At 43.2% G+C, this 16,487-nt stretch overlaps 1 protein-coding gene across 4 annotated transcripts in view; it reads right to left on the reverse strand.

The window, feature by feature from the left end:
- Nucleotides 1–16,487, reverse strand: part of LOC139542101 (sterile alpha motif domain-containing protein 11-like) — a 100,612-nt gene that overhangs the window by 73,629 nt on the left and 10,496 nt on the right. For all 4 annotated transcript variants that reach the window (XM_071347136.1, XM_071347135.1, XM_071347134.1 and 1 more), the window contains exon 3: nt 8,638–8,813. In XM_071347136.1, the coding sequence (XP_071203237.1) occupies nt 8,638–8,813 (176 nt within the window). The remainder of the gene's footprint in view (nt 1–8,637; nt 8,814–16,487) is intronic.

Consider the following 16,487-nt stretch of genomic DNA (forward strand, 5'->3'; position numbering starts at 1 on the left):
CGATAGCAAATTTCAATTTACAAAAAAAAGACGGCGTTTTCATCTTTTGAGCTTCTAGTCATGAAATCTATGCAGCTACTCAATCACTTTTTATAGCTACTGTTTACAGGCCTCCTGGGCCATATACAGCGTTCATCACTGAGTTCCCTGAATTCCTATCAGACGTTGTAGTCATGGCAGATAATATTCAAATTTTTGGTGACTTTAATATTCACATGGAAAAGTCCACATACCCACTCCAAAAGGCTTTCGGAGCCATCATCCACTCAGTGGGTTTTGTCCAACATGTCTCCGGACCTACTCACTGCCACAGTCATACACTGGACCTAGTTTTGTCCCGTGGAATAAATGTTGTGGATCTTAATGTTTTTCCTCATAATCCTGGACTATCGGACCACCATTTTATTATGTTTGCAATCGCTAAACAAATGATCTGCTCAGACCCCAACCAAGGATCATCAAAAGTCGTGCTATAAATTCTCGGACAACGCAAAGATTCCTAGATGCCCTTCCAGACTCCCTCCGCCTACCCAAGGACGTCAGAGTACAAAATTCAGTTAACCACCTAACTGAGGAACTCAATTTAACCTTGTGCAATACCCTAGATGAAGTCGCACCCCTAAAAACAAAAAATATTTGTCATAAGAAACTAGCTCCCTGGTATACAGAAAATACCTGAGCTCTGAAGCAAGCTTCCAGAAGATTGGAACAGAAATGGCGCTACAAACTGGAAGTCTTCCGACTAGCTTGGAAAGACAGTACAGTGCAGTATCGAAGAGCCCTCACTGCTGCTCGATCATCCTGTTTTTCCAACTTAATTGAGGAAAATAAGAACAATCCAAAATGTATTTTTGATACTGTCGCAAAGCTCACTAAAAAGCAGCATTCCCCAAGAGAGGATGGCTTTCACCTCAGCAGTGATAAATTCATGAACTTCTTTGAGAAAAAGATCATGATCCTTAGAAAGCAAATTACGGACTCCTCTTTAAATCTGCGTATTCCTCAAATGCTCAGTTGTCCTGAGTCTGCACAACTCTGCCAGGACCTAGGATCAAGGGAGGCACTCGAGTTGTTTAACTTCTTTATGATAGGGGGCAGCATTTTCACTTTTGGATGAATTGCGTGCCCATAGTGAACTGCCTCCTACTCTGTCCCAGATGCTAATATATGCATATTATTATTACTATTGGATATAAAACACTCTGAAGTTTCTAAAACTGTTTGAATGATGTCTGTGAGTATAACAGAACTCATATGGCAGGCAAAAACCTGAGAAAGAATCCAAACAGGAAGTGAGAATTCTGAGACTGGTCAATGTTCAACTCATCGCCGATTCAATTCCCTGTAAGATATGGATCTGTTTGCACTTCCTACGCCTTCCACTAGATGTCAACAGTCTGTAGAACGTGGAATGAAGCTTATGCTGTGTTGTGGGGCCAGATGGGAGGGGAATGAGTCAGTGGTCTGGCAGATTGCCAGTTCCTGGTCACGCGCTTTCCTCAAGATATCGCCTTGCGTTCCATAACTTCTACAGACATGAAGGAATGCTCCGGTTGGAAGTTTATTGGATATATATGATAACAACATCCTGAAGATTGATTCTCTACTTAGTTTGACCAGTTTATTCGACCTGTTATATAACTTTTTGAAGTTTTCGTCCGAGTTCGCCTGCATTTGCGCGAGCGTTTGGACATGTGCACTAAACATGCTAGCAAAAGTAGCTACTTAGACATAAGTCATGGACATTATCGAACTAAACAATGATTTATTGTGGAACTAGGATTCCTGGGAGTGCATTCTGATGAAGATGATCAAAGGTAAAGGAATATTTATGATGTAATTTCGTATTTCTGTTGACTCCAACATGGCGGAGAAATGTTGTTATGTTTGAGCGCCGTCTCAGATTATTGCATGGTGTGCTTTTTACGTAGAGTTTTTTTAAAATCTGACACAGCGGTTGCATTAAGAACAAGTGTATCTTTAATTATATGTAAAACATGTATCTTTCATCAAAGTTTATGATGAGTATTTCTGTTATTTGACGTGGCTCTCTGCAATTTCTCCGGATATTTTGGAGGCATTTCTGAACATGGCGCCAATGTAAACCGAGATTTGTGGATATAAATATGCACATTATCGAACAAAACATAAATGTATTGTGTAACATGATGTCCTATGAGTGTCATCTGATGAAGATCATCAAAGGTTAGTGATTCATTTTATCTCTATTTCTGCTTTTTGTGACTACTATCTTTTGCTGGGAAAATGGCTGTGTTTTTCTGTGGCTATGTACTGAGCTAACATAATCGTTTGGTGTGCTTTCACCGTAAATCCTTTTTGAAATCAGACATGTTGGCTGGATTCACAACATGTGTAGCTTTAATTTGGTGTCTTTCATGTGTGATTTCATGAAAGATTGATTTTTATAGTAATATATTTCAGTTTGGCGCGCTACATTTTTTCTGGCTTTTGGCCAAGTGGGACGCTACCGTCCCACATATCCCAGAGAAGTTAATACTATATCTCTTGACACACTGATGAAAATAATCATGGCCTCTAAAACTTCAAGCTGCATACTGGACCCTATTCCAACTAAACTACTGAAAGAGCTGCTCCCTGTGCTTGGCCCTCCTGTGTTGAACATAATAAACGTCTCTCTATCCACCGGATGTGTACCAAATTCACTAAAAGTGGCATTAATAAAGCCTCTCTTGAAAAAGCCAAACATTGACCCAGAAAATATAAAAAACTATCGGCCTAAATCGAATTTCCCATTCCTCGAAAAAGCTTTTTTCCTCGAAAAAGCTGTTGCACAGCAACTCACTGCCTTCCTGAAGACAAACAATGTATACGAAACACTTCAGTCTGGTTTTAGACCCCATCATAGCACTGAGACTGCACTTGTGAAGGTGGTAAATCCTTTTAAAGGCGTCAGACCGAGGCTCTGCATCTGTTCTCGTGCTCCTAGACCTTAGTGCTGCTTTCAATACCATCGATCACCACATTCTTTTGGAGAGATTGGAAACCCAAATTAGTCTACACGAACAAGTTCTGGCCTGGTTTAGATCGAAACATGGTGAAGCCCCAAAATTAAACTCCCTGGAAGCCTGTGTTTCAGAGATAAGGAAGTGGATGGCGGCAAATTTTCTACTTTTAAACTCGGACAAAACAGAGATGCTTGTTCTAGGTCCCAAGAAACAAAGAGATCTTCTGTTGAATCTGACAATTAATCTTGATGGTTGTACATTCATCTCAAATAAAACTGTGAAAAGTTTCTCTGGACCCTGATCTCTCCTTTGACAAACATATCAAGAATGTTTCAAGGACAGATTTTTTCCATCAACGTAACATTGCAAATATCAGAAACTTTCTGTCCAAAAATGATGCAGAAAAATGAATCCATGCTTTTATCACTTCTAGGTTAGACTATTGCAATGCTCTACTTTCCGGCTACCTGGATAAAGCACTAAATAAACTTCAGTTAGTGCTAAACACGGTTGCTAGAATCTTGACTAGAACCAACATTTTTTATCATATTACTCCAGTGCTAGCCTCTCTTCACTGGCTTCCTGTTAAGGCAAGGGCTGATTTCAAGGTTTAACTGCTAACCTACAAAGCATTACATGGGCATGGTCCTACCTACAGTATCTTTCCGATTTGGTCCTGCCGTACATACCTACATGTACGCTATGGTCACAAGACGCAGGCCTCCTTACTGTCCCTAGAATTCCTAAGCAAACAGCTGGAGGCAGGGCTTTCTCCTATAGAGCTCCATTTTTATGGAATGGTCTGCCTATCCATGTGAGAGACACAGACTCGGTCTCAACCTTTAAGTCTTTATTGAAGACTCATCTCTTCAGTAGGTCCAATGATTGAGTGTAGTCTGGCCCAGGAGTGTGAAGATGAACGGAAAGGCACTGGAGCAACGAACCGCCCTTGCTGTCTCTGCCTGGCTGGTTCCCCTCTCTCCACTGAGATTCTCTGCCACTAACCCTATTACAGGGGCTGAGTCACTGGCTTACTGGTGCTCTTCCATGCCGTCCCTAGGAGGGGTGCGTCACTTGAGTGGGTAGAGTCACTGACGTGATCGTCCGTTCCGGGTTGGCGCCCTCCCTCGGGTTGTGCAGTGGCGGAGATCTTTGTGGGCTATACTCGGGCTTGTCTCAGGATGGTAAGTTGGTGGTTGAAGATATCCCTCTAGTGGTGTGGGGGCTGTGCTTTGACAAAGTGTGTGGGGTTATATCCTGCCTGTTTGGCCCTGTCAGGGGGTATCGTCGGACGGGGCCACAGTGTCTCCCGACCCCTCCTGTCTCAGCCTCCAGTATTTATGTTGCAGTAGTTTATGTGTCGGGGGGCTAGAGTCAGTCTGTTATATCTGGAGTATTTCTCCTGTCTTATCCGGTGTCCTGTGTGAATTTAAGTATGCTCTCTAATTCTCTCTTTCTCTCCTTTTCTCTCTTTCTTTCTTTCTCTCTTTCTTTCTTTCTTTCTTTCTTTCTCTCTCTCGGAGGACCTGAGCCCGAGGACCATGCCTCAGGACTACCTGGCCTGATGACTCCTTGCTGTCCCCAGTCCACCTGGCCATGCTGCTACTCCAGTTTCAACTGTTCTGCCTGCCGCTATGGAACCCTGACCTGTTCACCGGATGTGCTACCTGTCCCAGAGCTGCTGTTTTCATCTCTCTAGAGACAGCGGGAGCGGTAGAGATACTCTGAATGATCGGCTATGAAAAGCCAACTGACATTTACTCCTGAGGTGCTGACCTGTTGCTCCCTCGACAACCACTTTGATTATTATTATAATCTGGTTCCTTTCTAGGTTTCATCCTAGGTTCTGGCCTTTCTAGGGAGTTTTTCCTAGCTGCCGTGCTTCTACACCTGCATTGCTTGCTGTTTGGGGGTTTTAGGCTGGGTTTCTGTACAACACTTTGTGACATCAGCTGATGTAAGAAGGGCTTTATAAATGCATTTGATTGATTGATAGATTGATGTAGAAGTGGACCATAACATAACAATGTTTTTTAATTGAATCAGGTATTTTTCTGCATCACGATGAGAATGATACAGTATAATTATCACAATGTAAAATATGTTGCAGGAAGTAACAAAGTGTGATGTGACACAATGCTAGCGAGAATCCTGATGATGTGTCGAGGAGGTAGAGAATATACACACACACATATATACAGCATCCCATCTTTTTCACCATCCATTGACCAAATCCAATTTGTTAAGACCCCTCTACGACTCACTTACTGGGTTTGTGGTCAATAGAAATCAGATTTCCCTGATTGGACATCCCATTATCCCTTTCGCTCAGACCCATTGCATTTGGGTAAAGTAGGGCTGAGATGGATGCCCGGGACAGAACGGAGCTGTGGCTCCAGCGAGTCCACCGCCTTTTAAAGGGTAAAAGCCTGACATATTAGTCATAAGTGTTCTTTAAATTCATTATCATCTTAACACATGAGCGCCGCAAATGTCAGTGGGGAAAGTACTTTAATGAGGTTAGTGGATCCGTTTACAACTTTACAGTTGCTGTGCTGTCCTCCATGTCACAACCAGTCTTGAGACAGCACACACACATGCACACGCACACACGCACACACACACACACACACACACACACACACACACACACACACACACACACACACACACACACACACACACACACACACACACACACACACACACACACACACACACACAAAATATATCTATATATTCATATAGAAAAGATCATAGCATTTTAACCATTTTACATGGATATGTTGGAAACAGGATATTGGGAGATTTTAATTCCCAATTCCTTTGATAATTTTTTACTAACACACACAAAAGTAGAGTATGTCATCAGAGCCTCATCCTCATTTGAGCTCATTGGTTCATCTTACATTTTTGTTCAATCACCTTGGCAAATTTTTCAGATGTAAGTATCTAAGTTTTCCACCAAGTTTAGTCACCAATACATCAGATAATGATAGGCTCACAATTTAGTCATTTTAACTATAATTTAATCCAATAGCAAAAAATACAAGATACAAATTTCAAAACGGTTCTTTTTGAAGTGCTAAATAAAAAGAATAGTAGATGGTAAATATTATGTTCCAGACAGTATTTGACTAGTAACTTGACATGCATTTTTTTTTTTATTAATTTATATCCAATGGCAAGTTATGAGCATGTTGAGAAATATGTCAGTGTTAGAGTTGTATTATCCTTATACAGTACATACGTAGAACAAATCATCAGACATAGGGGTACTGTATAGCAGGTGGTTGCTGTAGTAACATAGCACAGTGTTGTATACCTTTTATGCCACATATAAAATTGGAAAAGATCACATTGTCTATGTGACTGATACAGTATTGCCTGTCTCTCTGCTTGAAATTCATCAGCTCATTGTGTATCAATGAAATTCAGATCATGAGTGGATTATATTACTATTCATAAACTGGGTGGTTCGAGCCATGAATGCTGATTGGCTGAAAGCTGTGGTATATTTAAGCAATAAGGCCCGGGGGTGGGGGGGGGGGTGGGGGGGGTATATGGCCAATATACCACGGCTAAAGGCTGTTCTTATCCACGACGCGACACGGAGTGCCTGGACAAAGCCCGTAGCCGTGGTATATTGGCCATATATCACAAACCCCCGAGGTGCTTATTGCTATTATAAACTGGTTACCAACATAATTAGATAATTAAAAATACATGTTTTGTCATACCCGTGGTATAAGGTCTGCTATACCATGGCTGTCAGCCAATCAGCATTCAGGGCTCGAACCACCCAGTTTTAATAGACCGTATACCACGGGTATGACAAAACATTTATTTTTACATTTATTACAATTACATTGGTAATCACTTTATAATAGCAATAAGGCACCTTGGGGGTTTGTGGTATATGGCCAACTCCATGTTGCTTCGTGCATAAGAACAGCCCTTAGCCGTGGCCACCCCCTCAGGTCTTATTGCTTAAATACAACCCGGGTATTTCAGTTCTACGTACACTACACTATAATTCCAAATGGTAGCTCATAGAGGGAATCTTTCCACTTTGTCCTACTTAAGCACACTGGCTGATGGTGAATGATGATGTAGTATTTACAGCCACATCCATATATGATTTGGTTTTACCTTACAGCATAAATTGATGTCAAATGAATACATTTATGAGGTAAAAAATATAGAAATGTACAGTGTTCCGCAGTAATCAAACTAATACATATACGTTAACTAGATACTACATCATTTGGGATCAGTAGTTATCAGTTTGGAGCAGATACTTAGATTGAATATGCATCCAAATTGAAAGCGTGATTTGGTGCAGTGAACAAGTGACTTTGTGAATTTGTTTGTTGTACTCAGTCAATTGAAAATGTGCTTCGAGTTTTGAAACATGAACCATTTTGATTATCTGTTTAGATTTTTGTGCTTAGAGTTGTGAAAATGCACCACATACTGGTGAAAATTGCACAAAAGTGATTGAAAAAACTTTAATGGGATGACCTCGCCACGACCCTGACTTTGGGTGTGTGTGTGTGTGTGTGTGTGTGTGTTTGTATGTGTGTGTGTGTGTCTATGGATGTGCGTGTGTACACGTGCAAATGTATGCATGTATCCACATTTCTTACTGGATTATCTCATCACTTTCTACCCGGTCCAGGCATGAGTTGAAATGAGAGGGATGTAGAGCTTTGGAACCAGGAAGAAAATCCCTGGCACACAGCGATTTCACTAAGGTGAAACTACTCATGATGCCTGTTTAATGCGACTGTCTGACTGTTATCTGAAGCTTGCTGTGGTGGCTACTCAAACCTGAAACACATCTTATGGCAATGGGATTCAGTCTTCTAGCTTTTCAGCCAACTAAGTGTTAGAAGAGATGGCTTGACAGAAGTATTTTTCACATACTGTACATGGTCCTCTGACAACAGAATCAATGCATTATCATGCTCTCATAAGCAGTGACAGCTACTACATCAGAACATGTTTCAGCCTGTCTTTTCCCTCCTTCGAGCCCTCATTTACCATTCTAATGAGAACCTAAATAAACTCCCACAACGGTACGGTCTGTGTGTGTCTGTGTGTCTGTGTGTGGGCGTGCGTGCGTGCGTGTAAGGTCCACAGATGAGCTGACATTGACTTTGTCGACAGTGGAGTGCTCCTCTTGCGAGATCCATGTAACCCGGTAACTGTTGTCGTGTAAAAGACCACACCGTCTCCATCAGAACGTAGCGCGGGGTCTCGATGTTAGTTATTTTATTGCACTCGCTTTATCCTGCACTTTACATTATTAGAATTTTGGTCCTCGCATAGTTGAATACGCTTAATACTACTTTAATACTATTATAAAGAATATTCTTCTGTATGGGGCGGGGGGCTATGCTGTGTTTCAGTGACTCACAGAGTGCAGCGTAGACTGAACAAAGACGATGAGCAAGAAAACATGAATGTCTTACACGTTAGCACATAACATGTACACTTAATGTAGGCACAGAGCTTGTACACCTCTACACCACACAAAGCCAACAACCAAAGGCATGTTGGGAATGAGGGTGAACAGATACTGTAGGTGATGAGTTATTTGTATTGACCAATATAAATCAGATGAAGAAGTTCTCCCAGGCCTTACCCCTTTCTCATGATACTGTAATGCAGCTCGTCTTCCTGCTTGATGTGGGCATGGTCTCCGCTGGCGCGGTCGCTGCCCTCGCTGTCGTCACTGCTGAAGGCGGAGGCCAGCTCCCTCTTGGGCACGCGGTTGGGGGGCAGGGGGATGGTGCGCTTCTCTGCCAAACGACCGCGGTTCTACAACAAATGGGGGGAAGAAGCTCTTAGAAACATGTCTCTCCATTTGCCAATGGCATTTTAATGCTAACATGCTAATGCTACGAGCCTGCTAACACAAAAGATGTGCTAAATATGCTAACGCTAAGCATGTACTAACATGCTAATGCTAAGGATGTGATAAGATGCTAATAGCTAGCGTTTGAAGCTCTCCTCCACTCTAAACAGCAACCTATGTGTGCAGTGAACACCCTAATATTCCCAATCAGTCATACACAGAAATCCATGCTGCTGCTGTAACTGGGGCATACATTTATATTAAAATGAGTGATAATTACATGAGATGAATTCATTCTACAATACATCATTTGTTCCGAACAGCATTTAGCATTATTCAGAGGCAATACTAAGAACATAGAAAGTTCCCACATAGGCTCAAGCTCCATAGCAGAACACAACAGCCAAATTGAGAAATTCAGCTTTCATTGGTCAGTTGTATTGACAGGAATAACGAAACATACTAATATTGAGGGTATTTATGAAACACAATACCACAGGAAAATGAACAAACACATTTAGACTGAATCAAGACGGTAACAAAGCATAAGAATGTAAAACATTTCTATCTAATATGGGTGTCAATAAGTATTTACTTGTCTAGTGGGGAAAACAATTGATAAATGTAGTATGTAGTACTAATATGTAGTATTTAGGAAGTTTTAGCACAAATATGATAGTACTGTTAGCCAGTAATTCAATTGAAATGGGAAACATGACAAGTGTGACCAACGATCCTGGCGATGTGTTTGAGAGAGGAAGCCATTTCTAGTGCTCTACCCCACTTAAATGTGCTCAACCGACTAAGGCTGGACTCTAGGCTAGATTTCGACCATACAGGAAACACAGGAAAACATTTACGATCCAAAATGACATGCTGAAGAATAGGCTACATGTCCCGGGCTGAGACAAGGCTGATACATGTAGGACTACTGTTCTATAGCGTTTATAACTATAGATGTGAGTAATTACATAGTACACGTTTTAATTTACATTCAACTCCCATACAGACATAATTATCGAATTTACCACAGCAATCATAATAGGGGAATCGACTAAAGAATCATAGTTTACCAGTGCCAGAGTTCTGAGTGATAAGGCGGTCATGGAACGGGTGGACAGGAAATAATTCTGGTTGGTGTATTCAGTGTTTTTTTGCCACAAAGCTCTAACGAGCAGAGCGAAAGGAAAAGAAAGGAGGAGTGTGGCCCTAAGGGTTTCTGCGAGTGAAGCTGGGCGACCTTTAATGTGACCTGAAGAGGAGGCGTTTGGGAAGAGGTCACTGCAGATTAACACGGCTCTATGGAGAGAAAAATCGGGGGATGGAGATGGAGGGAGAGGGGGGATAGAGAGAGGATGAGACAGAGAGGCAGAGAGGGAGAATAGGGGGAAAAGAGGGAGAGAAACAGAAGAAGAAAGAAATTGAGAGAGAGAGAGAGAGAGAGAGAGAGTGAGGGAACTGAATTTGAGTACGAGGAGACACAGCAATGGAGAGAAAAAAGGATGGGGGTGGGGGCAATACAAAACACTCTCGCAGTGCCTACATCTCCTCTCTGCTCTCCCGGACTCCTCTGAGCCCTCCAGCTATCCCTTCCACCACACGCACCCCCCTTCCCTCTCTCCCTACATCCCTCCATCCCATGAGGAGTGGCGGCATGAGTGGCAGGGGGGGGCAGAGGCGCCTAGCCAAGAGGCAAACAGGTGCAGCCCTTCTGGAGGCTCTCAAGTGGCAGACATTAAAACTAGGGAGGGGGGGAAAAGGAAGAAAAAGATGAAAACATCCCTCAGGATGAGCAGGGCCACATAGTTCTGCACATTCTTTCTCTTTTTCTGTCTTGCCGAAAGATGGTTTTTCCTTTCTTCTTTCCACAGGCAGATCTGTGGAGAGCAGTCGCTTTGTATAAGTTCTTCTCAACTGTGCGAGGACAGTGGAGGAGTTGCTGCTACTTCCGCTCTACTCCTTCGGACTTAGCTACTTGGACTAGAAGTATGCAGCATGCTCTCTCTCAGTTGCTCTCACTGTAAGACACACACACCTTTCATATTTACGCACACACCTGCTCTTGAATAATAATTCCCCTGCATGTGAAGAGGGTGTTTTACTGAGCAGAAAAGCATTGTGTGCTGGTCTACTGCAATAGTCCGCCAAGGAAGAAGCACAGAGATTGTGGCTTGGTGTGTAGACAACCACCCACATGGCCCTGACATACCCAGGCCGCCAGCCCCCCTACTACCCCCCTCTCCTCCCGGAAACCCCCCTTTCCTTTCTTTAGCACCACTGGCGCAGAACTAGGGGTGGGCTCCCATCGTTTCTGGCAACACTTCCGCAGCACGGACGGCTCTCCAAAACAAAACATGAAACAAAACATACCCCTGGCAGCACACACACACACACACACACACACACACACACACACACACACACACACACACACACACACACACACACACACACACACACACACACACACACACACACACACACACACACACACACACACACACACACACACACACACACACGCACACACACACATTGAAGGCAACCTTACTGTGCGGTCAACCCTCAGTCAGCCATTGAAAAAAGTATCTTATAATCCTTCCTCTAAAAGCACGTCTATGAATATCCCCTCCTACACATTCTGTCTGACAGTCAGGGTCCGCCAGCCAGGAAATATATCTGTATTTCACATTTACACACAAACAACACACAACACACAGACACAGACACAGACACAGACACAGACACAGACACAGACACAGACACAGACACAGACACACACACACACACACACACACAGACACACACACACACACACACACACACACACACACACACACACACACACACACACACCAATACAGACTTAGTCAAGCATGATTCAGATGGGTTGCGTTAGATTAAATGGCGACTTTAGTCAAGAGAGGCAACCCAAATGTTCAAACCACATGACATTTAGATTCATCGTTGATTGCACCAATACCACAAGGTAATTGATTTCTGTAATGTTGCTTTAATTCTTTTGTAATATTGACAAATGCACAACCATTCAATACATATTGGGCTCTTTAACGTTGTTTTGTTGACACAACAACTATCTAGGTTACCCCATCAATTGTTCATCTCTCTATCAACGACAACATAATGAAATGACACTTTCACAAATAAAATGAAACTCACACATAAAGATACACATCACTGATAATGACAACATTTGAGATAACATGTGATGGTAGTATGAGAAGTGGACATGGACCTGTCCCAAATGGCCCCTATTCCCTGTATAGTCCAGAACCCTATGTGCTCTATAGGACACCAGTAACTTCCGTAGCATGGCCTCTATATTCATAAAGGATAGAAGATTTGCTTTAAATCTGCAAAAAAATCCAGTTGCTGTTGTTCTGTAAAAATCACAGGACTGTATTTAATGCCAAACAATACTGGCAAACAGAAATATTGTATTTTTAACATCAGCTAAGACTATTGAAGAAGCGTTATTTTACTAAGCTTGTTCCAGACCTTAAATGAAGCCTCTGTGGAATAGGATAGTAATGTGTTTTCTTCTCTCTGCCTTATTTCCTGAAAGGTGCAGTACCCTGCCGCTGGCTCAAACCAGCATGCACGCACACGCACACGCACACGCACACGCACACACACACACACACACACACACACACACACACACACACACACACACACACACACACACACACACACACACACACCCAGCCGCCCGTGACATTCCTGCAGCTGCGGCACTCTCTCTCTTGCACGCGCCCCCCCAGCATTCTCCCTGGGGGACGAATGCCTAATGAGTCACGCGCCTGTCTGCCGTTACCTCTCAGCGTGTGTGTGCGTGTGCATGTGTGCGTATGTGTGCGGAGGCGGCATGGCGGGCCGACTTGGCGCGAACATTAGCGGAGGGGGAGGGGGAGTTGAGACGACAGGGGGAGAGAGGGAGGGAGAGAGAGAGAGAAGGGGGAGGGACACACTCACATAGGGCAACACACTCCACTATCCTTTTTGTTTATGCTGAGCCCCACGATCTCTTACTCACGTACTAAGACACTCTGACATTTCTATAAATGAATTCGTCTACAATTCTGTACTTTAGATGGGATGTTAGATGGGGGGATTTCAAATTATGCAACCCTTCCCACCACGAATAAATCGATCAATAAAGAAGCATTCGAATTTTAGTTTCAGATAACAACCTCCTTTTCACCATATTGTACACATGTGTACAAAACATTAACATTAGACTGACCAGCTGAATCCAGGTGAACGCTATGATCCCTTATTGATGTCACTTGTTAAATCCACTTCAATCAGTGTAGATGAAGGGGAGGAGACAGGTTAAAGAAGGATTTTTAAGCCTTTAGACAATTGAGACATGGATTGTGTATGTTTGCCATTCAGAGGTTGAATGGGCAAAACAAAAGATGTGCCTTTGAACGGGGTATGGTAGTAGGTGAGGGGTGCACTGGTTTGTGTCAAGAACTGCAACGCTGCTGTGTTTTTCATACTCAACAGTTCCCCGTGTGTCAAGATTGGTTCACCACCACCCAGCCAACTTGACACAACTGTGGGAAGCATTGCAGTCAACATGGGCCAGCATCCCTGTGGAAAGCTTTTGACACCTTGTAGAGTCCATACCTTGACGAGTTGAGGCTGTTCTGAGAGCAAAGGGGGCGGTGCAACTCAATATTAGGAAGGTGTCCTTAATGTTTTGTACACTCAGTGTATAAATGCAGGCTATATTTTACAGTTGAAAAGACTGTGATAAAAGTGTGTGTCTGTGTGTGCGTGGAGGGGGGATATATAATGGCAAGGCAACACTAAGTTTTTCATTGCCAGGAGATGTGAAAAAACATTTGAGGGAAGGACAGGCATGCAACCAGGCGCACCCCTTCCTCCGCCACATCCCTCAAACACACACCGCCCTCTCTGCCCCCACCCCACGAGCTGAGCTGAGCGGGCGGTTGCGGCCCAGTGGAGCGACGCAGGGTGAGGGACGGGGGGGGACGGGGGGGGGGGGGGATGGGGGGCAGGGGCAGCGCTGGGAGGTCAGTGGTAGTGCAGCCAGGCGTGCCAGCACCTCTCTTTTTCTCTCTCTCCCTCGCTCTCTCTTTCTCTCCGTGTGTGTTTGGATAGGCCCGCCAAGGAAGCCGCAGGACAGCTTTATGGACAGGTAATGACTCCGCCATTCTCTCCCCAGACAAAAACAGAGGGAGGGAGGGTAAGAGGGGGAGGCTAACAGAGAGAGGGAGAGGGATGGAAGAAAGTGCAGCGAGGTTGAGTTCTGCAGAATAAAACAAAAAGATGCCACTGAGAAGGCCTCATACGTCTGAAAATAATATTTTTGTATACAAACAAATTTACCCAAACATGTATATTCATGTGTCTTTTTCTTCTAGCATTATATCTTCCATTCAATCACACTACTCTGCCTATTGTGTCATTTGAGAAACACTGAGTTGAGTGAGTAACACACTCCCTCCTTCTCTCTCACACAGACACACACAGATATACACACACACACACACACACACACACACACAAGCACACAGTGTGTAAAGAGGCGACAGAGAAAGAGGATGATATCACTCGACCACTCTGCTATCAGATGAGGTCAGACGTCTGTACACACACTGGAAGGAGAGAGTAGTTCCATAATTCTTTCTGCTGATAGACAGGCAGTTCACCTTATTTAGCTAACTCCCACAGTCCCACCCCGACAAATGCACACACATTTGCACACACAAACATGCACAAACACATCAATACTAAAAGTACAACTTATTGGCAAGGTTACACATAGTGTAACACAATCCCTCCCTCTCTCACACAAACACACACAGCATTACCAGTGTGTGTGTGTGTGTGTGTGTGTGTGTGTGTGTGTGTGTGTGTGTGTGTGTGTGTGTGTGTGTGTGTGTGTGTGTGTGTGTGTGTGTGTGTGTGTGTGTGTGTGTGTGTGTGTGTGTGTGTGTGTGTGCGTGCGTGCGTGCGTGCGTGTGTGTGAGTGCGTGTGCGAGTGCGAGTGCGAGTGCGTGTGTGTGTTGTGTGTTGTGTGTTGTCTGTGTTTGTGTGAGAGAGGGAGGAATTGCGTTACAGTATGTGTAACCTTGCCAATAAGTTGTACTTTTAGTATTGATTCCTAGCACTGTGGCCACCCAAAGTTAAGACTCCTAGTAGATAAGTAAATCATTAAAGACTCAGTCATTCTCTAATTTGGCCAATTCACTAAGAAACACACTAGAGTACAGAACCACGCGTCACTTCTGCCCTGAAGACAGATCCTGTGGTTGCCATGGTAGCATAGCCTCAGTGCCATGTGGGACACACACTGGGACCCACACACACTGCACACAGCAAAAGCACCCACACACACTCACAAAAATACATACACATGTTTGTGCATACACATACTTGCACACACACACGCACATACACCCACACATACCATGGTTTCCATTAGCCGGCAAAAGCCGGCTTTTGGCCGATAAAAAAAGATTAAAGGCCGATAAATAAAATTGCCGCTGGCCAATTGTCCGGGAAAAGAAGAAAAAATCCCATTGTGAAATTATGCTTTTTAGCCTATTCATTAATGGAAGTACCAGTCGATGAAAATATATTTGGCTGGTCATGATTATTAGTCTATTGGTTAATTAAAACATTTAGTGGAATTAAATTGGCAGGTGTGTACAGTATATCCGTAATGTATCTTATCTTTGAGCTGAAAATCTGTCAGACAGTGCAAGACACGTCACACCACTTTTCAATGATGTGGAGGTGTGCATTTTGAAAACATATACTTAATTGTTTAAAACCTGAACATTTTAATACATATTATGAGGCATGTCTTACCTTGCTTCAAAATAGCCTAGACAAAATCAGACCAATTATGTGGAGGCAATTATTTTATATAAACGTTCTTTCATTGTCCAGTAGCCAAAAGCACAATGCTAGTCACATTAGCAACCCATGCTAGTTGCTGCATGCTAGTTGCTGCATATCTCCCGTCTTTAAAAATTTCCGAACTGATATTTTCATCTCTGTCACATGAAACTGATCGCATGTGTGGGGCCTTTTTGACAATGGTGTTTTTCGCTAATTTAATTATGGAACGAACATTTGCGATTAGCGTACTGTCTTGTGTACATTGCTGCGCTTAGAATGTGAAAAATATATATTTGATCAACATATTGAGCTAAACGTGCTGATCTGTTTCTTAGCCTAGCCCTACTGGTTGTATGAATTTGGAATCTATCGTCCCACAACTCTCTAAGAGTCTGTTTAGAGTAGGCTATTTATTTATGGACAAGCTGACCAATAGAATAGGTCAACTTGTTATACTATGAGGGATAGTAGATTGACAGAGGCTTGTGATTTTGCTGTTCGTTAGGCAACTCATCTTGTCTTCAAAGTGCACATCAGAACATGGTAAAACAAAAAGGACCTCACATTGTTGCATCCTTGACGTGCAAGTTCTGTTAATATGAATGACCGTAATCGAAATGTGATTTCTGTCATTCTGAGCACTGTGGGTGGACGGTGCAGGTTACGGACCCAATGCATATGGGTCCGGTAAATTAAAATGCTGCTGGTCAAATGTCCGGCGCCACATTTTCCAA

The sequence above is a fragment of the Salvelinus alpinus genome, chromosome 17 (genome assembly GCF_045679555.1).
Source record: "Salvelinus alpinus chromosome 17, SLU_Salpinus.1, whole genome shotgun sequence".
Taxonomy (NCBI): Eukaryota; Metazoa; Chordata; class Actinopteri; order Salmoniformes; family Salmonidae; genus Salvelinus; species Salvelinus alpinus.